We start from the raw sequence: 22,114 nt of genomic DNA on the forward strand, positions 1-22,114 counted from the left end.
TGGCCATCTCCCATTTCACATTTATTAGTTTCCAACCAGCTAGTCTTTAATTTTTGCCCTGGTTACTACCTACAGCTCTAGGTCTTCCATTTTTTCCAGCAGAATCACAGATTAGTTGAGGTTGGAAGGGACCTCCTGGAGGTCATCTTGCCCAACCTCACTGCTCAAGCAGGGTCACCTGGAGCAGGTTGCCCAGCACCATGTCCAGAGAGCTTCTTCCAAGTATCCCCAAGGATGGAGACTCTACAACCTCCCTGGGCAACCTGTGCCAGTGCTTGGTCATCCCACAATAAAAAAGTGTTTCCTGATGTTCAGAGGTAACCTCCTGTGTTTCAGTTTGTGCCCGTTGCCTCTTGTCCTGTCACTGGGCACCACTGGAAAGAGCCTGGCTCCATCTTCTTTGCACCCTTCCTTCAGGTGTTTATATACATTGATGAGATCTTCTTGAGCCTTCTCTAGGCTGGACAGTCTTGGTACTCAGTCTTTCCTCATATGAAAGATGCTCCAGGCTCTTAATTATCTTTGTGGCCCTTTTTTGGGCTCTTTCCAGGATGTCCATCTCTCTCTTGTACTGGGAAGTCCAGAACTGGACTCAGAACTCTAGCTGTGGCCTTGCCAGTGCTGAGTAGAAGGAACCTTGCAACCTCATCTTTAATTATTTTCAGTCCCTTCTCTTTGCCCATGCAGCCCCATTTCTTAGTATGGTGACACAGTAAATGAAAACAAGTCTCAGAAGTGTAACATTAAGGAGTAGTTTTGCACAGGGCAATACTTACTCAAATTCTGATCTCTTATTTAATATAGGTCTAACTGTTGGTACCACTCTTTAACTTACTGTTGTGGTTTAACCCCACTAAACACCACGCAGCCGCTCACTCACTCCCCCCCACCCAGTGGGATGGGGGAGAAAATCGGGAAAAGAAGCAAAACCCGTGGGTTGAGATAAGAACTGTTTAATAGAACAGAAAAGAAGAAACTAATAATGATAACACTAGTAAAATGACAACAGCAATAATGAAAGGATTGGAATGTACAAATGATGCGCAGTGCAGTTGCTCACCACCCGCTGACCGACACCCAGCCAGTCCCCCGAGCGGCGATTTCCCCCCTTCCCCATTCCTATACTAGATGGGATGTCCCATGGTATGGAATACCCTGTTGGCCAGTTTGGGCCAGCTGCCCTGGCTGTGTCCTGTGCCAACTTCTTGTGCCCTTCCAGCTTTCTTGCTGGCTGGGCATGAGAAGCTGAAAAATCCTTGACTTTAGTCTAAACACTACTGAGCAACAACTGAAAACATCAGCGTGTTATCAACATTCTTCTCATACTGAACTCAAAACACAGCACTGTACCAGCTACTAGGAAGACAGATAACTCTATCCCAGCTGAAACCAGGACACTTACTTTGAAGTAGTCAGCAGCAGTTGTGGGGCTAAGGAGCCTGAAAGGTGGAATATGGAATGTTAATAACTCCAACATGCTGTGCTCCTTGGCTAGGATAGTAGTGTAAACCTCTGCTGTTTGTTGAAAGTCTTGTAGGTGATTTAACTGAATGAGGGCATTTACCTGAATCACCTGTAGAGCCTTCAGCTTGCTTTCCCCACCTGTACAACAACAAGCCAGCACTTGTCCCTGTGCTGATACACACTGCAAGTTAAATTTTCCCTGGAAAGTGGTATTTGTAAGCCATGTAATTCTATAATTTGGACATTGTACAGTCCCATGTCACTTCTTTGGTTGGAGGTTATCGTGTTGTTAAGACTTTTCTTTTTGTTATTTCAGCTCACAGCTTTTGGTGGAGACTTGAAGTATACAGTATCTTATGACGTTCCAATGGAGAGTGTGGACAGTGATATAGTATCTAGTGTGGATGTCATCATTCAGGTGGGGTTTTTTTCACCTTGTTACTATTCAGACATTATTAGGAATCTATGAAGGGGTTAAAAAAGGAATATAAAATAGGATTTCTATAGTAGTTTTGTCAATTTTAAGTCCCTTTTTAAAAGTCACTACCAAGATTTTGTTACTACTCATTTCTCTGATTTTCTGATCCATTTGTCTGAAATTGTAGGTATACAATACTAGTTTTAAATGTGTAAACAGGTGAAGTGTTCGTTAGCAAATGTACAAAGCTTTGTTTACAAAAGAAACTACAATAAGCTGGAAGAACTTACATTTATGAAACAGATGAGTGTTCTTTTACTTACTTTTCTAGATTTATGGTGCAGTTAAAAAGTAAGGCTCTATATTGAATCTAGGCACCTCCAAAAAGACATTATTTTGTAATACATGCTTAACAATAGAACAAGGGAGAAAAGAGGTTCTGTTTTGTAGAGGAGTTTGATTTTTGAAATTTAATTCTTTTTCCAAAAGAAAATATAGTATTTCTGAAGTCTCTGAACCAAAAGAGAATGGGATGGTAGTATTCCTGAAGCCATAGAAAATGCAGACCTTTTACTTACTATTTTTCTAGTGCAAGAAATCTAATTTGATTGCCTCTTTTCTGTGTTATCTGAATGTATTTCTGACTCTAAATGTAATTGATAAATAAAATTTGCATGCAGATATGGAAAATATTTTCTCTGTCTTTGAATTTCAGGGTAATGGGCAGATTTTGAGTACAAGAGCAGCGGGCTTGTCATTACAGCCATATGAGGAGTACTCTAATGCAGTGAGATTTGTATCGGAGAATTTCATAGACTTCAATACAAAAAAAGCTATAGACCGGGAAAGGTTGATGACTGTTCTGGTAAATGTGACCCATCTTCTGATCAGGGCCAACTACAACATTGCCAAAAAAGCTGTGTACAGGTGAGGGAGAGAAAATATTCAAGTTAGCCTATATACTTATATTATTTTTGTGCATATGAAACACTGTTCATAGTGGCAGTATTCCTAAAGTTTTACATTGATAATTTCTAGAAAAAAAACCCCATTTTTTATTGAATCTTCTCTAGGCTGATCTTGTCCCCAAAACACATTCATGTGAAATGCATGGAAAAGGGGCATTTGGTTGTTTCAAAAATATCTGATAGCAGAAACATTGTTTTCTGCTTTAAAGGAATACTGCATAAAAGCCTTATTACAATGGCTGCTTTGTTAGAGGGAAATACCTCCGAAACTCTCAACAGTATGCTTATTTTGGTATGTGGCAAGCAAATCCATCACTGACTTGAAAACCTGCCAGTAAAGACATTGGCTGTAATTTCTTTTAATGTCTGTTTGCAGATGTTATGGATGCTCATCTCTAAGGGAGTGCTTAATAGGAAAATTGGGCTGGAATGGATTAACTGGTCATTCCATAGTCTCAAGTCAGCATTAGCAGTATCTGCATCAGACCTTACAGGTCTCTGTTTTACCTGTTCTCCAAGATAAACACGAATAAAGTCTTGCCACTCTCAAGGGAATCAGTTCTAGTGCTTCATCATTTATTTACTTAATTCCCTTAGCCTCACCAATAGCCTTTCTTCCTCATTCCCTAATTTGGTAGCATTTCCTGTTGGTAACATTGGAGTGGATACCAGATTTGCTTTGTGCCCTTGAAGGTAGTGATATTTATGTCTATTTAGGGATAGTGTGTTCTTCTTTCTGGAATGTTTGTAAAGATTTATGTAAATCATTTTACCTCTGACTGAGAAGATTGCCTCTGCTGCAAAATGCCATTGTTTGTAGTAAGAGGTTTTGCTTTATCCTGTTGTGTGCAGCATCAATGAACTGGTGCTGTTTCTCACTACTTGCCCACCTGTGATATGTGTCTATTTTAGACATGGTGCAGTAATGCTATCTTATTTCAGGGCAGCAGTAGAAGGCTGCCCCACTGATGTACCTCTAATACCATGACAGAAGGGGAAGGTTTTGTTTAAACATCTGCACAGGAGAAGAGATAATGGTAGTAACTAATGATAACAGAAGGAGGGCACATCTACTCCCAGAATTGCAAAAGCAGTGGTAAGACTATGATCATAGTCTTTTTACAGCAGACACTTGTGCCTGTTCCTCAGCTGTCACTGCCAGGGAGCAGCACTCAGCAGTGTTACTCCCCTAGAAGCAAGCTATCCTGTTCAAAATCAAGTCTGGGGAAACAAGTGATGTGATGTTCTCATGCTTGATTTTAGGCTGGACTCTGTGACCCTGGATACTGCAAGTGCAAATGTTATAGATCTTTCTTCAGCACCAGATGTGGAATTCTGTGAATGTCCTCAAGGTTACACAGGAATGTCCTGTGAGGTAACATCTTACAGTGTTTTATGTATGCAAAATTATCTCCTGTATGAAAGGATCTAGGTTTTAAAAGCAGGCTGCCTTTAATTATACTGCCATAAAAGTGTATGTTCTGTGGTGAAATGCTGTCTATTATACTGTACACAATGCTGTAGATATCTTCTTCCAGGTACACTAAATGGGATTTTAAACTTATTTCTTGAATTCTGTTTGGTGGCACTAAAAGATAATGAAACACTTTAGAACATCAGTGTTGCAGAGGGAGCAGCTGTAAAAGCTCTGTGAAGCTCTTTTGAGCTTACCTTACTAATTTTTACATTTTACAGCACTCTTTCTGGATCTGAATCGTGTACAGTTTATTTCTGTTTTATGTCATTAGGTTTATGGAGGTAATAAGGAATCTTAGCAGGGTGGAATGCTAGCCTTTGGAAGATCCCACAAGAGTCAAATGTGTCATGCAAGGTTGTGTCTTATATATCTGTGAATAGTAGATTAGGGAGGCAGAGCACCGTCTGCAGAATAGCAGGAATTATTTTGACAAATAATTTCAGTATGAAACCTTGTGCCATAGCATTGTTAATGATTCTGCAGAGGAGGTAGAACATCTGTTTTTTATTGTCCCATAATAAAGAACTTCACATATTCAACTGCACAAAACGTAACTTATGTGCCTCCAGGGGACAAAGGGCTGAATCAAAGTTTTATGGAGTTAATTCTTATCCCCTTTATCCAGTCCAAATAAAAAACAACCACCAGAAAAGAGCTGCAGTGACATCAATAGAGTTGAAAGAGCATTCAGTTACCACAATGTGAATGAGTCAGATGGTGGGTGCTCAGAAGTGGGCTCTCTGAAAATGTTTTGATGTGTACTTTTAACACACGTAATGCTACTGCTTTTCCCCCCTCGTTTCTTTTCAGTCCTGTCTCCCTGGGTACTACCGTGTGGATGGAATCCTCTTTGGAGGTATTTGTCAACCCTGCAAATGCAATGGGCATGCAACTGAGTGTGATATTCATGGTGTTTGCTTTGTAAGTCATCCTTCAAAGTGTTTGTGTTTTAAGCATCTATTTAGGAATTAGAGCATTTTGGCTGTGGGAGACAAATTTACAGGGCATGTAAATTTCAAGCTATGGGTACCAAGTGTTTATTGTTCTTGCTTTTCATTGTTTACTTCAAAATATATTCAGGTGGCTGGCTCCATTAAAGGGTTCTCCAATAAACGGTTTGTTTCAGTTTGTCATTTCAAGTGGGGAATAATCACAACTAAAATAAAAATGTCACCATATACTGGCTGATAAAAATCTTAACTTTGCTTGCTGCAGGTGACAATAAAACTTCTTCTGAAAGGAACAAAATTAAGCAGTATTTTGGGTGAATATCTGTTTTTGGATATATGTGCATCTTCCATGACTGACATCAGTGGAAATTACACATTACATTCTGAAGAGAGAATTTAGCTCTCAGATCTCTTCTGAAATTTAAAGGTCACAGAAATAAAATGGCTAAACACAAGTAAGAAATATACAAGAAGTTTGTTACTGCAAACGTGTGCAATATGCAAAATATGTTTTAAGTTTGTGTATAAGTAATGTGGCTGGTTTCATGGTGTAAAGTATATTCGAAAATGTAGGAAAGAAACAATTAGGATTTGCTGTTACAACTCAGGAAAAAACCCCCACTTATTTTCATAGTTCTACTCTGTTCTTCATGGCTGTCTCCTTGAATGTTATACTGCATGCAGACTCCTGCAGGGATCCCTCAGGGGCTGAAAAACCATCAAGAGTAAATATGAAAAGACTTTTTCTGTGTTTCACAGGCTTGTCAACACAACACTACAGGACCTTTCTGTGATCGGTGCTTGCCTGGCTTCTATGGAAGTCCATCCCAAGGAACTTCTGAGGACTGCCAGCCTTGTGCATGTCCTCTGAGTTCTGCTGCAAACAAGTAAGCTGCTTATGTGAGATTTTCTTTTGCACCTTCAGCAAAATCAGAAAGTGGGATAAAGAAAAAATGTCGTGAAACCTGAAGGAGGGAGAGAAGGATTTTTTTCTTTCTCTTCATTTGAGCATATCTCATGGAAACATTGTTTCTCCAGGTAGGCAAATGTATAGACTAAGGTAAGACAGGCTGAGTGAACTGGTGCAATTTGTACATGAAGGCTGAAAGTAGTACTTTGACCTATCCTTGACCTTGGCAGCAAAATCACTCTTATCTTTCATGTTTCAGAAAACAACAGAAGGACAGAAGTGTTGCATGTGAAAAAGAGGAGCTCGGTACAGAAGTTGGACAGATTTGCTAGAAAGAGGGCCAGGTTTTTAGGAAGTTTTAAAGTCTTCCTTTCCTTTAAAAGAAAAAAAACCTCAAGAAGAGTTTTTGAAAATTATAACTTTTTTGACATACTATAATGTTTAAAGCATTGATGTTAATCTAGAAAAATTTGCAATTATATGGTTATATAGATAGGTGGACCTGAAGGGTGAATATTGAATGTTTGTAGAAGTCTTGCGATTCTCTGTATCGATACTGACTGTCATAAATGTTGTTGATAGTTTCAGTCCTACTTGCCAGCTGAGTGAAGGAGGTGGAATTGTCTGTGACAAATGTCTTCCAGGCTATACTGGTTCTCAGTGTGAAAGGTATGTACACTAGCTTTGGGTAAAATACATATCATTACCATCACTAACTGTTCATCATCCTACCCGCCTTGAATTGTACAGAACATTTCTAATAAAATTTTCCTTCCCATTTTGTCTTTGCTTGTAACACAGACACTTTTAGATAAAAAATTTAATGGGAAATACTCCCTTGGGTGGGGAGAGTGTTTGATGTGACTGCATTCCAGCTGATAAAGTTTTTAATCTCTGGTGCAGGTGTGCTAATGGTTACTATGGAAATCCACTCATGCCTGGACAGTCATGTGCTCCTTGTGAATGCAATGGCAATGTAAACCCTCAAGAGGATGGCCACTGCGATGCCGTCACAGGACAATGCCTGAAATGTCTGGGGAACACAGCAGGTCACCGCTGTGAAAAGTGTGCTGATGGGTATTATGGGGATGCAGTGACTGAGAAAAGCTGTCATGGTAAGCTGTTATTATTACTCTCAAAATTTAAAGAACACAAAAATGTGGTGTACATGTAGCATAATGGATGGGGAGATACGCACCTTTGCTGAAAGAGTTAACCTTCAAGTTGTGAGTTGGCAAGTGCAGGTTGAAAACTATGGAGTTGGGCTAGCCTGATGAAGGAATGTATTGTGCTAGGGTCTGACACTTTGTTTTCCTGAACTCGCTTGCTTAACACTGACCCTCCACTGACCTGCTGTAGACATTTCCTACTTCTGAATGTTACACATAGGGCTGGAAGAAACAAACTTCTCAAGTGTATCTATTTGCAGAGGTTTTTTGTTTTTTTTTTTAATCTTTTAGCCCAAGTGTGTAGTACAGGTATTACTGTAGTATATTAACATCTATGGCATATAAACAGGTGAAACACATTATATACCAAATTTGGAATTCTGTATAATAATGAATGCATATAGATAGACATTAATATTTTTTTTTAATTTGGTTTCTTTTTGTCTAAACATAAGCCTGTGCGTGCCATGTGAATGGTTCCCTTTCGAGTACTTGTCATCATGAGACAGGCTTCTGTCACTGCAAATTAAATGTGATTGGAGAAAGATGTGATAAGTGCTTGGTAAGCAAATATTTACCTGTTCCTAATACCTACATTTTCTTGTATCTTGGTCTTCCTGTTTATCTATAGATACAGATTAGAGCAGATACAGAGACTAGCAGCAAATATATTCAGGGGAGAGGGGACCTGTTGCTGGAGCAGAGACCAAAGGTTTGTCTGCACAGGCTTTTGCAGTTGCAGATTGCTCTGCCTGTGCTCTTTGCAGATGTGAAGCTATGTAGTTGACTCAGCACCCTTCTGAATAGAGCTGTTCAGGCTAGTGCTGCACTCACTGACAGTGTGCAGTCATGTTGGCTTACCAAAAAAACAAACCAAACACTACTAACAGACCTGAAGGGATCTTAGCACTGTGCTTCTGCAAAATGAAGTCTGAGTCGGAATATCTGAAGAATGTGGTTGATGATAATAAATACATCATGGCTCAATGCCAAAAAAGGATTCAGCTAAAAGACAGGCCTGTTATAAGAACAAGCAGATATTCACTGGTGATACAAAACAGCAGTTTCCAGCCTTTGCTACGTTTAGAACTGCTTCAGAGACCAGAGCAGGAAATCTGTGCCAGTACTGCCCTTATGCCAGCCCAGCTGAATGCCTTTCAGTCCACATGTACCATAGGTCGCTGACCTGCTCTGTTCTGGTCTTTCATTAACATTCACAGAAATCTGTGCCTGATCAGCATAGCCTACCCTCACCTCATGGAAGCCTTTAAATTAAAATAAACTCAGACTTTAAAACATAAAGTCTCACTGATGAGATTAGAGGACCACAAAGGCATTTTAGTGTTTGCTTTTCCACCCAAATGCATACTTGCCTATAGCTGGGAACAATGAATAGATAAAGCCAGGGAGCCCTCCCACAGCAGTCACACAGTGCTGACAGTATTTGTGCAGGTCAGACAGCAGGGAAAGTAAAGAAGAGAAAATAAGAGTATACATCATATTGTTTTCAAAAATTTATGAAAGGTAGCTCAAATGTATTTACTTCCTGTCCAACAGAATGGTTATTATGGCCTGCGTACTGGGCTTGGCTGCATTCCCTGCAACTGCAGTCAATTTGGCTCAGTCTCCAAGGACTGCAATCATCAGGGGCATTGTCACTGTGTACCAGGAGTGGCTGGAGAAAAGTGTGATCGTTGTGCTCATGGCTTCCATGCGTTCCAGGACGGTGGCTGCACACGTAAGCTCTAATGCATGATCCTTTCAGGGTTTGTCTGGAACTTCTTTCAGGAATATATTTTATGTTAAACTCTGGCAAAGGTCAGTTGTTTTGATGACTATATGGAAAAATCTGTAGAATGGTCTCTTAATACTTTGATTAAGCAAGGGAACAAAACATTTCTTTGATTGCATATTATGTGGTTCCTTGTAAAAGGTGGTGATTATGAAATAACAACTCATAAAGTTTGCATGAGAGTAATACTACATCCTCAATAGCTCCTTTGTGTGTCCCTTTTTTTTTTTTTTTACAAAACCCTTCAGTCCTTTGGAGACAATAGAAACTTCTTTTTTTCTGCAATTGTAAAAGAGCTACTACTCTTATAGATTTTTACCTTGATTTTTCATTTAATTCTTAAAAATATGTTTTATACTTTGATAAGGTGTCATTGACTATTTTCCCATCATCACCTGGGTGTGTACAATTTTTAGTCATAATACAGAGAAAATGTTAATCCGAATGAGAACATGCCATCAAAAAACCTAATTTGTGTTAATAAGATGCACTTTTCAACACAGTATAGCTAAAGGAATGCCTACCTTTCTTCAACCTAACAAAAATGTTTTTTTCATGCCTCAAATAGTATAGTCATATGAAATCTGTAGTGAGATTATATGATAGGATTGTGTTTTGGAACATATATACTGTGTTTTTACTAAGAATCAAAGATCCCTTAGGTACCTCTAACCATTTCAGTCTAGAAAATTTTGTAAATGTTATTAAAACAATTAATAAAACCACTTTTCTGAACTTCTGCTTTTTAGCAAGAATAGTATTGCGTTTCTTAAATAGACAAGTGCTTCCTGCAGGAGTGAGTTATTATAAAAATAGTTATCCATTCTTATTATTCACTAAGCAATTCTTGAAAAGTACTAATTCCTGAGATCAATCCTTTCACCTGCTTGAGAACATTATCATATGTCCTGATGCGTTTTGTATCCTCTATAATAGAATTTTTTTCCTGCAAATTTACTCTTCTCCGCAATAATTTTGTTTGGCTTTGTTGATTCCACTGTGGAAATGCAGCACTGCTTTTTAAGCCACCAAACAGGCTATGTCGAGAAGCAATTATGGGCTTTCAATAAAAAGATGAAATGTCACTGTGGTCATAATTTGTTTCTCAGTGATTAGGGATGGCAAGGAGTTCCTAGTGGAATGTGTAAACTGTAGCATAATTAAGAAAATTAAGACTATCAGTGGTCTTGGAGTTTCTTCTCTGTAGCTAAAGCAAGGTTAAAGTTAATATTTAAGTCCTACTTCTCTTGCAGCCTGTGACTGTGCTCATACTCAGAACAACTGTAATGCTGATTCTGGCCAATGCATTTGTCCCCCTCACACTCGGGGTCCAAAATGTGAACTCTGTGAAGAAAATCACTGGGGACTGTCTCCTAAACTTGGCTGCAAGGTATGGTAGACCGGCTGAAAAGACATGGCTGTTAAAAGCAATTCACCTTATACTAGTGTCAGAATTGGACTCTTGTTTTGAGAATTTCAATCTTTATTTTCTGTCTCAAAGTGTTAGTCTAACTTGCTCACATTAAAAAAGAAAATTAAAAAAAAATCAGACTGTAAAGTGTTTATTGAGGAACCTTTTAAGTAAGCTGTCTTTGACAATACTGATCAGAATGCCTATTCTGGATAGGTGCATAGATCATATTAAAATTTTGAAGTGTGTGTTCTAACTTTTAATTGCTTAAATAGTGATACTAAAACAGATTTATAGCAACAATTGGCAACAAGGAACATTAGTTTCTGTGTTGATCAAGAAGTGATGATATTAAGGTTTTAAGAAGAATGAAATCTAGCTTATCTTGAAAGTCACTGCATGCTTTTTCTGAATATTTACAATTAAAATGGCGTAAGGTAGTCAATGTTTCATGAATGGAAAATGGTAACTGCTGTTATCTCAGCTTAATATTTATGATTAAACAGTAAAATGCCAACTCAGTGCAAATCGAAGTAGTAGCAACCATTTACCCAATTAGGTTCATGCAGTAAATTCCTGACAGATATGGCATTGGGCCAATCTTTATTCTATAAACGTTGAGATTTTAGAAAGCCTCAGAATTACATGAATGTAATGTGTAATTTCAATGGAGAAACCACAAAAATAATCAACTTGACAAGGTCTGTCATTATATGCAGTAAGTACTTAACAAGTACAAGTATCAGCCAAATTGTTTTTTCTCTCTTTAATTTTTTAGACTAAGGATGATAAGATAGTCCTATAATATGTCTTCAGAGTTTACCATCTTAGTGGTTTATAGCAACTTACTTGGCAGCTGGTCTTTAAACTGTCAGCTTACCAGCTTTGTCAGCTACCAGCAACTGTCATTCTTACCTAATGTTCTGCAAATATAATGTGTTAGTCCCTGTGCCTTTCCCTTGAAGTGTTCCTTTCATAGGGTGATTCCACAGCACTTGCCAATCATCAAGTTTCACTAAATATGCAACTGCTCACTTTTGCTAAGTTGTTTAGCATTCCTTTCAGTTACAGCATCACAGTAATTAACAAGAATTACTCTAAGATATTTTAGTTACTTTCTTGATGCAACAAACAATACTGTGATCTGCAGGTAACAGTCCCGAGAGAGGCTCCCCTGTGCTGAATAGTCAGCTGTGGCAGGTTGAGACCTGGTGCAATGTCTGCTGGCAGACCCTGGAAAGGCTCTTGCATGCACTTTATATGGATGAAATGGGGGAGATGCTATCAGAAACCCAGCTGGTCTGGTCTTGCAACACAAACTGCATTAGTGGGATACTTCATCTGGCTCCATTTCTTGCAGTTTTCTTGGTATTCAGCATCCCTTTCTGGGTGCAGTGATGGAGCAGAGCTGTAGTCATGGTTTGCTTACAACCCTTTTCAAGTGTGCTGCAGCATGGTTAATTGTACCTTAGAGTCCTTGCGTATCTTTATCACATATAGATAGAAATTGAAGTACATGTAAATTATTTCTATTATTATGATTCTTAAAATAGGGTTTGATGTTAAGAGCTGTAGACCTTTAATGGTAGCTGGGAGCCAAAGCTGTCAACTTGTTTGGTCATAAAGTGTATTGGACTAGGCAGTGTAGTACCTAGTGCTTGCAACTAGAGTAAAAACTGCTTAATACAAAGAGTACTAATGGTGAGCAGCAATCTTGTGAAGAATGCTAAAGGAAAAATAGTGATGCTAATAGATTTTGTGGGTCTTTGTGTAGAGTGCTTTACAAAGTAAGGCTTTTCATCTCAAAGGGAGATGATGAGGAAAGAAGACTCGGGGAAAATGCTCTCAGGTGATGATAGGTGGAATGTACTTTTTGCCTGCACTGTTAGAAATAACCACAGAGCAAAATTGGACTTGTTAAGTAACCACAGATAAGAAATTAAGACTGAAGATTAGATCCAGTCTACTTCAAAAAAGAATGACAAATTAAGTACATCCACTTTGCATATTTGTAATATGGTTCATATTACTGATTACATAATGAAGGATGGGCTCTTCTGGGGAACAGTATTGCTTTGGTACTGAGCTGCAGTGTATGCTGAGCTTCCCACCCTTGGATGCAATTTGATTCTCGGTTCCTCATCAAATAGTAAATGAATCTGGAGCAAGATGTAGACCCTGTTAATACTTCTTGGAATCTTAAAAGAATGTCAGTGTTACAATTTTTCTTTTTATCATATTTATAAAATTACTGTACTTGCAGATTTATTTCATCCAACATTTATATAACATTTTAATTTACTTGCTGCTCTCTTTAAATAAAGTCTTTTGGATATTTTCTTTTCTAGAACAAGGTTCCTTCAACTCCTTTGATTCTCAACCTAGATTTGGGAATCAACAAAGCTTCTTACTTTTTGCCATCCACTGTTTACTGGAAATGCAGTTCTTTGTTCAAATACAAACCCAACAACCCCATTTCTATGTGGAAGTTCTTCCCTTTTATTATTGTATAGTAATTGTTGACAAACACTGAGTTTTAAGGGCCACTCTAAATTTACTGTGCTGTTTCTGTTGTAACAAAATTGTTTTTAATGATCTGCTGTTTATGAACATTTCTTCTTTTCATCTAAGGCTTGCAACTGTAGCAACACTGGTTCAGCCAGTCTCCAGTGTGATGTATTGACAGGTCAATGCCAGTGCAAAGTTGAATTTGGAGGACAAGACTGTTCCAGGTGTGCATTAGGCTACAGGGACTACCCGGACTGTGTTGCCTGTGACTGTGATTTGAGTGGAACCGAAGCAGAGATGTGTGATGACACTGAAGGACTTTGTGGTTGTGAAGAAGAAACTGGCATCTGTACCTGCAAGGTACTGAAGTATTCAGACCCTTTTGGGACAGCATTGAGGTTTTCTGGACATTTATTACATAAAGTCATGGAGGGTGTAGGGCTGAAAGGACTTCAAAAGGCAGTCTGCATCTGTTTTTTAAGACATTTCCAAGTACACCTAAATCACCCCTAAAGGATTTTCTGTGCTAGTGCTAAACAGGTCTTATTAGTCAGCAGGGTTAAAAACTGTGAGATGGTGTTCCCCAGTGTAGACTGACACAATACAGCTGTAGGCAGAAGAGATAGCAACATTACCAACATGGCATTGTTATTTCTGTTCTCAGAAATTCCTGTCATAATACTAGACAGTTTGTCTCTCCTACCTCCCTTTGTTTTGTTTTATGTAGCCAGGTAATTTTATTTCTAGTTTGTGGTCATAAAATTATTGCGGCACAGTACTGTAGTTCTCTTTTAGACAGAATTCATGGAATTTGATGTGGATATGTGTTAAGAAGTCAGGATCAAGACCCATTGTGTGCCTAGTCACAAAAAGTCATCTCTACCTGACGAATGCTAACTCCTGGATAAGTTTGCAAAACGGCCACTGTATATCTGATAGAAAAAATGGCTGGTGTCTTTCTAGTCTTGTACAGGATTTGCCATATTTCACAATTATGGTCTCACTGCAGTCCTAAATTCAAATAGATTGCATTTGCTCAATGTAGGATCCATGTGTTTACTCTGTATTAAGTGAATTTCTGTAACAACATCATTCTTGTAATACATTCAGAGTCCTCTTTTTCATTAATTAATATTGTAAGGTAGAAATGAATGAGGATGCATTTGTCTTGCTTTTCCTTTTGGTCCTAGATTTCTGCCTGCCTCCTTTTGAATAGGACAAAGCACTGGTCATGAGTTCTGGGGCAAAATTTTTTAAAATCTTGTTAAATACACGAGAATGATGCTAGTGACTTCAGTGTCACTATATTTCTCTGTATGATGTAAATGCCTTCTGATGCCAAGAACAATGCTGTTTGAACCTTTTTTAATGGTACAATTTTTATGTGTTTTATTTATCCCACTGGTTTTTTTCTACAGTTGCATTTTGCCTTGCAAATAGTTCCAGTAATAATAATTCATAACTCATATGCATTATTTCTTAGTTGCTATTTAAAAGTGGTTTTTCTCTTCAGTACACATAGAACATTGGAGAAGAACCAACCGTAACAGATAAGTACTCTGATGCAATGAGCAATACAGAGAAAATGTTTCTACCTCAAGCTAGGGAAAACTTTCTTCACAGATCTACGAATACTTTGCTGCAACAGTTCCAAGTGCAGGTCACATTAATTGATATCATCTTGATGTTTCTGAGCAGACAATCTCTGATAAAAAGGTTGTTTTTTTCTTAATTGAAAAGCATAAATTCCCTACATGGTGTTTTGGCAATGAATTATTTCATTCTCTGTGTAGAGTTAGATAGACAGCGCTTCTACAGCTTCTTCCATCCTAGATGTGAAAGTATTTTAAACAACTAATTAAATGTTAGAAGACTCCAGTGAAAAAGCTATTGTATTCTTATCCTCATTATACAAATGGAAAAAATGAAATACAGAGAAGTATTTTCAGCTCATACACACATGTTTTTGTTAGGTTTGGGAACAGCACATTGATTCAGATGATGTAGCCTGCTCTTTTGAAAATCCAGATGATAATGATAGGAAGAAACCAATAAATACAAAATGGAGAATCTCAACATTTTTTTTAAAACGTGGTTATGTTGAAAGTTCAAATTTGTTTCCTATGCTATAACCAAAGGTAGTGCTCAAGAATAACTTGTGTATATTGCTAGTAGTGAAGTCTGAATTGACGTTCTTGTATCAAAAAAAGAAAATATTAAATACAGAGATTTAGTAGTATAGATTTTTCTGAAAAGGTGGGAATCTGTTCCTGAAAGACTGAGTGATAGAAAACAACTTAATTCAAGGCAACAAATGTATGCCTTCATAGGTCTCTCTCTAATCTTCTGGTTAAAGGTGCCAGTGGGCACTGACTGTAGTTTTGGGTGTTTCTTCAAGTAGGACTTCCCAGTTGGGATTAAGTGCAAAAACAGATGCTTGGGAATAGGTCCTCTGATTTGTATTGATACTGAGCAGTTTCTGTGGCTCTGAGAGCCCATTTTCCAGATGGGGGAAAAAAACCCCAACAAAACCCCACCCAAGATTTTTCTGTCTTAAATGGAAATGTATAGCTGCTAATTTTTACTAGAAGTTCAAATACATGAGTTTAGCTTGAATGTTCTGTGGGTTTTGGTGGTGTTTGTTTTTGTTTTTTGGTTTTTGGGTTTTTTGGGGGGTTTTTTTGTTTTTTTTTTTTTAAAACAAACATCACTGGAAAATAATGAAAAAAAATGTACTGCATAGTAAAAAAGAATAGATATAATAATTGAATTCCTGTTATGTAGTTTACATAGCAACTAGTTTTTCTTCCAAAAAGAACCATCTTTCATTCAGCTAGCAAAGTAACATGACTATGCTGTTATGGTTTTTTTAATTTTTTTTTATTTCCTCCAGGAAAATGTATTTGGTCTACAATGCAGTGAGTGTAAACCTGGAACTTTTGCTCTGTCTGCTAACAATGCACTAGGTTGTACTCCGTGCTTCTGTTTTGGGATGTCTACATTTTGTTCAGAACTAGAAGATCATGTGAGAATTCCTGTAAGTGACGTGACATAAATATACAGACACAGTCTGGTGTTATCCTAATGTTAGGTACCACACTGGTGTGCCTAAGGTTGCATACATTTCATGAATCAGGCTGAATGTAATTGGCTAGCTTCTGGAGGCAGTGGCATATGGCAGAACAAAAAAGAAAGCAAATGGCAAGCAGTCATAGTCTTATTTCTGAAACCTTGTGTTTCACTCTTTGCTTCTTAAAAAAATAAATATCAAACATGTTTCCCAATTTTTTGGTTTGGGCATTTATTACTCTAAGATGTACTATTGACTATCTCAAAGCAGCTAAAACTGTTAACAGTATATTACACTGAGATAGAATATTTTTGTTGAATGAATCTTTTGCTCTTTGCGTTGCAGATAACCTTAATTCCAGATCAGTCCATTCTGCATGTAGTAGCTCAAAGTAATCTGACTGGAACAGTGGAAGGAGTATTTTTGCAATTTCCTGATGTTTTACTGGATGCTGCCATAGTCAGAAAATACTTAAATACAGAAACATTTTACTGGAGGTTACCAGACCAGTTTCAGGGAGACCAGGTAAGATCATTAAATAATTAGAATGTTTTGTAGGTAATTTCTTTATTGTCTAATAGTCACTCCTTTATTGTATAATAGTCACTTTATCTAGATAACTTCTTTCTGTGTTAGTTCTACTCTTGTATGTCATACTATTATAAATATTCAGTGACTGCACTTATTTATAGCAAGCACAAACAATATGTTCATTACCCTTTCCTAACGAGATTTTTCTTGACTCTGTAAATCAGTAACACCCATATTTGATTACCATGTTACTCTTTAGAGATTGTATGGGGGGGAAAGAGTGATGTGTTCAATTTTACTTTAGATACCTGAAAGAGTTTTGAACCTTGATGCTAGATTCAGTATATAGATCATGGAATCTCTGTTGCTTAGGAATTAAATGAAAATTGAGTGCACACCTTGAAAGGGCCTCAAAGAAGAAACTGAGACTGCTTTTTAGAAATATGCATTTGACCTTGGTGCAAAAACTGCTGAGTTTAAGCTAATTTTCATGTTTTATTGCCAATTCTTCAAAGAACTGACAGTTTTCAAATCTTCCGATGATGTTAAAATATTTTCAGCTAGTAGCCCTAACCTTCGAATAAATAAAAGTAATATTTTTTTATCCAAACAGCTCATGGCCTATGGAGGGAAGCTGAGATATACTGTTGCTTTTTATGCTTTGGATGGCTTTGGAACCTCGAATTTTGAGCCACAGATTCTAATGAAAGGAGGTCACACCAGCAAGTTGGTCATCTATGTAGACATTCCTTCTCCAGAAAATGGAGTAAGAACTGACAAGGAAGTAGAAATGAAGGAGGTAAGCCAAAACGTTGGTGTGGAAATATTTCCTTTCTTCTATGAGCTTTTATAGAAAAGCTCTATATATTTAATACAAAAAAAGCGTATCTGATTTCAAATAGGTTGAGTAAATAGAGCGCTTGGATTAAAATGCATCTATTTTAGGGGAAAAAATGGCTGGGAATATTGTGCTATAGCAACAAATAACACTTTAACACTGTTTCCTCTCTTGGAAGTGCTGAAGGTGTTGCTGCAGCAAGCTTTTCAAACACAGATTTCAGTGATAAATCAGGCAGCCAGGTATTTTCACTCTCAGGCAGTCTCATAATTTTGTAGCATGTATGTTACACTCAGAGCCCAGGAGCATCATATGGGATGTGAATCAGCCTAGCAGGAGCAGTAAGCTGCAGTAGTGCCCACTGGACAATTTCAGAGGAAGTAATGATGACCTCCTTTGGTCTCTGGGACTCTCTGCTGACTGGGGCTGAGGTGAGGTCTAGTCTTTCTTCTTGACAGGAGGCAGGACACAACAGCAGCTGTTTCTAACTGCACATATAATGAGCGCTGTGAAGTCCTGGTCTTTTGGCTGTCTGGGTTCTCCAGATCTAGCCAGAAAAAGCTGTGCCATGCAGGCCTGGACTGCTTTCCTGTAGAAACTGGTCATGGAGGTTGAGTGCAGAGAAGGAGGAGAGAAATGATATAAAACCACGTCTTGTTCCTAACAGGGAGCAAGATTTTGGATTTTCTGGGACCTACATTTTAGACATAGTCACTGTGACTGCATTTCTGAAAGAACATGTAAGGAGGAACAGAGCATTACCTTGAAGTGAGCTTGAACACTCATGGTTTTAATAATGTGTTATGTTTCCTTAGGATTCTTGGAAGTATTTTAACTCTGTGTCTGATGAGCCTGTCTTACGTTCTGACTTCATGTCTGTGCTAAGCAATGTTGAATATGTCCTTATCAAGGCAGCTTATGGCCAAGGATTACAGCAAAGCAGGTAAAGCAATTTCTTATTGCATTTACTTATTATATTGCATTTACTGTAATGTAACCTAGAAATAGTCCCAATTGAGCTATACAGTAAAGATTTAACTCAAATTAGAGAAATTTCCAATTCCCTACTTATAACTTCTGTTCTTCCTCTTATAAGAAAGCATTTATGACCTTTAATGGCAGCAGAATCTCTCTTTAATTCTTTCTGTGAAACACTAAATGTCTCTGTTGCTTTCATAGAAAAGCCCCTAAAGAAGCACAGAGCCTTACAGGCTGATGCAGTGTTCTGCAGGATGGGTGATACAGTTAGATGTTTTCTAAATTATTTCTTGCCCATCTTATTTTTACGTGAATTGAAATTTTAGTTTTTTTCAATTGAAACACATGGTCCCCTGAGTTCTTGGGTTTGTACCAATCTAGGTCTCTACTCTAGCTTTATGCACTTTGAGCAGTGGTAGTAAAATATTCTGACCTCAGAATGGTAGCATTTTACTGCGATTTTGAACAGAACTAGGTTACTAATGAGAGGGAGTAGATAGGATATGGTCATTTCATCTGTCAGTTTGGAAACTAGCAAGGCAAGCAGAGATGCATCTAATGAAAACCCAGTATATGTACATCTTCACAGCTGTGAAGAAGTGTGGTTCCACCTGCAGATTTGGGATTATTTTTGATTCACATGCCCTCAACTCTCTTTTTGTTAGCTCTGTCCAAAAATCTGTGGGACAAAACAGATGTATTTCTGTCTAGTGTTTCTGCGACAGAAATACATACTTTTGCATGGTGGGTTTGTCAAGTTTTGCAGACCAATGGGAATCAACCTGTATTAATTTGAAGTACTTCTGATTTGTTTATTGTACTTCCTGAAATCCCGTAAATAAGTAAAGAATTTTCAGATTTTATTGAGATATTTGCATGGGCAAAAGGGGATCATGGGAGATTATGTATTGTAGCCCTGACCTTGAAGCATAAAAATGTTTGGATCTCAGTCTTGGTGCTAGGACTTCTCTAGATGTTCATGGTCTCTTCTGCATATATCTTGTAGAATTGCAAATATCTCAATGGAAATTGCAGTGAAGTTTGAAGAAATGCATCTAGGCAGAGCTAAAGCTCATCTTGTAGAGCAATGTAGATGTCCTGCTGGTTATGCTGGATTGTCCTGTCAGGTACAGAATCCTTGAATCCTTTTTGTGTGTCTAATAGTGAGATAATAAAAAAGATTACTTAAATGGCTTTTAAAATTGTTTGTAACTGTTGATAGCTGTGATTGTATATAATTTTTTTTTATTTTACTCCCCTTACAAATAGAGCTGTGCTCCAGGATACTACAGGGGAGAGCATATAGAACTCAGTGTAAAAGAGCCTCACACTCTGATAGCACCTTGTGTGCCTTGTCAGTGCAACAACCATAGTGAAACCTGTGATCCTGAAACTGGAAAGTGCTTGGTATGTACAATTATACATTTTTCTATTGGTTTCACCTGAGCATACAATGGCAGTAACCTATGAAAGGAGTTTTTGTGAGAAGTATATGGCTGTACTATTTGGATAAATTATAATTTCCCCCCCAACTCCAAAAAGTGGAAAATCTGAGTAGTATTTCCCTTAGGGTCCATTCAGTAAAATTATCAAGCTTTTTGGACACTAACATGTTAAAAACCATTGATTATTTTAGTTTTAATTTTACTTTAAAAATAACTCATGTATCAGTTCAGTTTATCTGTTTTTTTGTGAGACCTTTTGAGCTTCTGTCCTTGGTCTGGCCAAGGTCTGCTTAGTCACACAAAAAAGAAGTAAAGGAAGCAGTAAGCCATACCATGCCACAGACTAGGTCAAAGTAAAATTCTTTGTGTCTCAGGAAGAGTCTCCTCTGGGCAGCTTTAAGTGAGGCTTTTTTAACTCCCAGAGATTCAAGTAGTATAAGGATATGCCTCAACTAAGTTAATTGCTCACTTCTCTCACTTTATACCAAAGGTTGCAAAGAGGGGCCACATCTGACTAACACATTGCCTCTCTCTTGTGGGCTGACAGCCCTGTTGACAGCAAGTTCTCAGCTAACCAAATAAGGCACATACCAGTTCTCTGGTATGGCTCAATATTCTTTCCTAAAGTTTTTTTCAGTTGCTTTATTTTTCCAATGGTGAGTTGGTTAGTTCAAAGTCAACTTCTGCTGAATTCATTCTTGAAGTCAGTTTTTAAAGTGAGTTTCCTTAGTCCTTCAGGCTTTTGTAAACCATTCTTTTGCTTTCGGGTTTGTCTTAGAGTATGTATCTCATGAGGAATAACTGTGGTTCTCATTTCTACAAGGCCAAAACACATAGATCTTTCACACTAGTGAACACTAATCATCCTTCCTCTCAGCTTCTCGTTGCAGGGGTGGCAAGTCATCTATGTGTTGAGATTACTGCTTAGACATTTCTGGCTGAGTAGTGTAGGCAGCAGAGATGGTTTTCACCTCTGACTTCTGCCTCCTGTACAATAGGAGGCTTCATTGCTACTGCTTACTGTCTTCAACTAGTGTCTAAAATATACACACTCGCAAGAATATGAATTTAAAAAAAAGGAAAAAAAGAAAAAAGGGGGGAAAAAAAGGAGAAACTGAATTTTATTCACTTAGGGGATTAGTCAGTTAAATTATGTTTATAATACCAATTTAGTGTTTTAATATTAATAGCACTGGCTGTTGATCGGTACTGTTGACAAATTAAATGTAGTGTCTGTGAATCCTAACTGTGGATGGTCCTTGGTTTATAGCATTCAAATGCATTTGCTGAAACATTGAAACTTGTATTTTTCAACCAGGTATGCTGTTTCATTTTTCCATCAGTTGCTTCTTTTTTCTGAGGATTTTTTGCTTTGTACTGTGATTTCCTGGACTGAATTGGATTAACAGAAGCAGAAACACATAAACCTTAATGGAAATTTAGAACAGAAATTAGATCAGCCTGCCTGAGGGGCCATTCACATAAGAGAAAATATGCTGGCATTCTGCTTATTTTTGCATAAAAGGTTTCTCCACTCAGAGAATGCTGACCAATGGGTAGTGACATTTAGAGATGATTGTTGGAAACTGTATACGTTTATTGACTTGGGGGGAAGATAGAATTCCTCTTGTTTGTTGTTGTTTTAAACTGTCTGAATTCCTTTTTGTGTATCATCAGAACTGCAGAGATAACACAGTTGGTGATTACTGCAGCGCTTGTGCCCCAGGCTACTATGGGAAAGTAATTGGATCTGTCAACGACTGCTCTCTTTGTGCCTGTCCCAGAGCCAACCCTGTTAGGTAACCAGAATTTATTAAATCCAATATACATTTTAGCATTCCAGATTTCTTGTGCTGTATGTCCCACCTACCCCCGCCCCCCCCCCCCCACTATGACAAAAGGAGTTAATTGTCGTTACATGTCCTTAATTTTTAGACATTTGAAAGCTACCTATTATAGTAAATGGAGCTTACATTCTGAATTGTTCACAGCTACTGGTAACTCTGAGGTTTTAAAATAAAAAGTTTAACTGATAGATAAGTCAATTTTTTCTCTAAGAATAGATCAGCCACATAGAATGTTTTATAGATAATAGAGTAAGTTGCTCTGACACATTTTAGTTTCAAATGTGGGTCTCTTTTTCTTCATTTGAAAAACAATGTTTTTGTATTTACAAAGATTTAGG

At 37.8% G+C, this 22,114-nt stretch overlaps 1 protein-coding gene across 2 annotated transcripts in view; it reads left to right on the forward strand.

Moving 5' to 3' along the window:
• LAMA1 (laminin subunit alpha 1) overlaps window positions 1–22,114 on the forward strand; it is a 110,892-nt gene that overhangs the window by 49,192 nt on the left and 39,586 nt on the right. For both annotated transcript variants that reach the window (XR_008235189.1, XM_052787090.1), the window contains exons 13-30: window positions 1,781–1,882; window positions 2,598–2,809; window positions 4,114–4,225; window positions 5,138–5,248; window positions 6,037–6,164; window positions 6,770–6,856; window positions 7,091–7,302; window positions 7,812–7,918; window positions 8,914–9,094; window positions 10,402–10,538; window positions 13,191–13,427; window positions 15,961–16,104; window positions 16,483–16,662; window positions 17,282–17,467; window positions 18,322–18,449; window positions 19,491–19,611; window positions 19,754–19,891; window positions 21,607–21,728. Coding sequence is in view for 1 of the 2 variants with exons in the window: in XM_052787090.1 (XP_052643050.1) it covers window positions 1,781–1,882; window positions 2,598–2,809; window positions 4,114–4,225; window positions 5,138–5,248; window positions 6,037–6,164; window positions 6,770–6,856; window positions 7,091–7,302; window positions 7,812–7,918; window positions 8,914–9,094; window positions 10,402–10,538; window positions 13,191–13,427; window positions 15,961–16,104; window positions 16,483–16,662; window positions 17,282–17,467; window positions 18,322–18,449; window positions 19,491–19,611; window positions 19,754–19,891; window positions 21,607–21,728 (2,645 nt within the window). In the remaining variant the exon portion in view is untranslated. The remainder of the gene's footprint in view (window positions 1–1,780; window positions 1,883–2,597; window positions 2,810–4,113; window positions 4,226–5,137; window positions 5,249–6,036; window positions 6,165–6,769; window positions 6,857–7,090; window positions 7,303–7,811; window positions 7,919–8,913; window positions 9,095–10,401; window positions 10,539–13,190; window positions 13,428–15,960; window positions 16,105–16,482; window positions 16,663–17,281; window positions 17,468–18,321; window positions 18,450–19,490; window positions 19,612–19,753; window positions 19,892–21,606; window positions 21,729–22,114) is intronic.

This window comes from Harpia harpyja, chromosome 5 (genome assembly GCF_026419915.1).
Source record: "Harpia harpyja isolate bHarHar1 chromosome 5, bHarHar1 primary haplotype, whole genome shotgun sequence".
Taxonomy (NCBI): Eukaryota; Metazoa; Chordata; class Aves; order Accipitriformes; family Accipitridae; genus Harpia; species Harpia harpyja.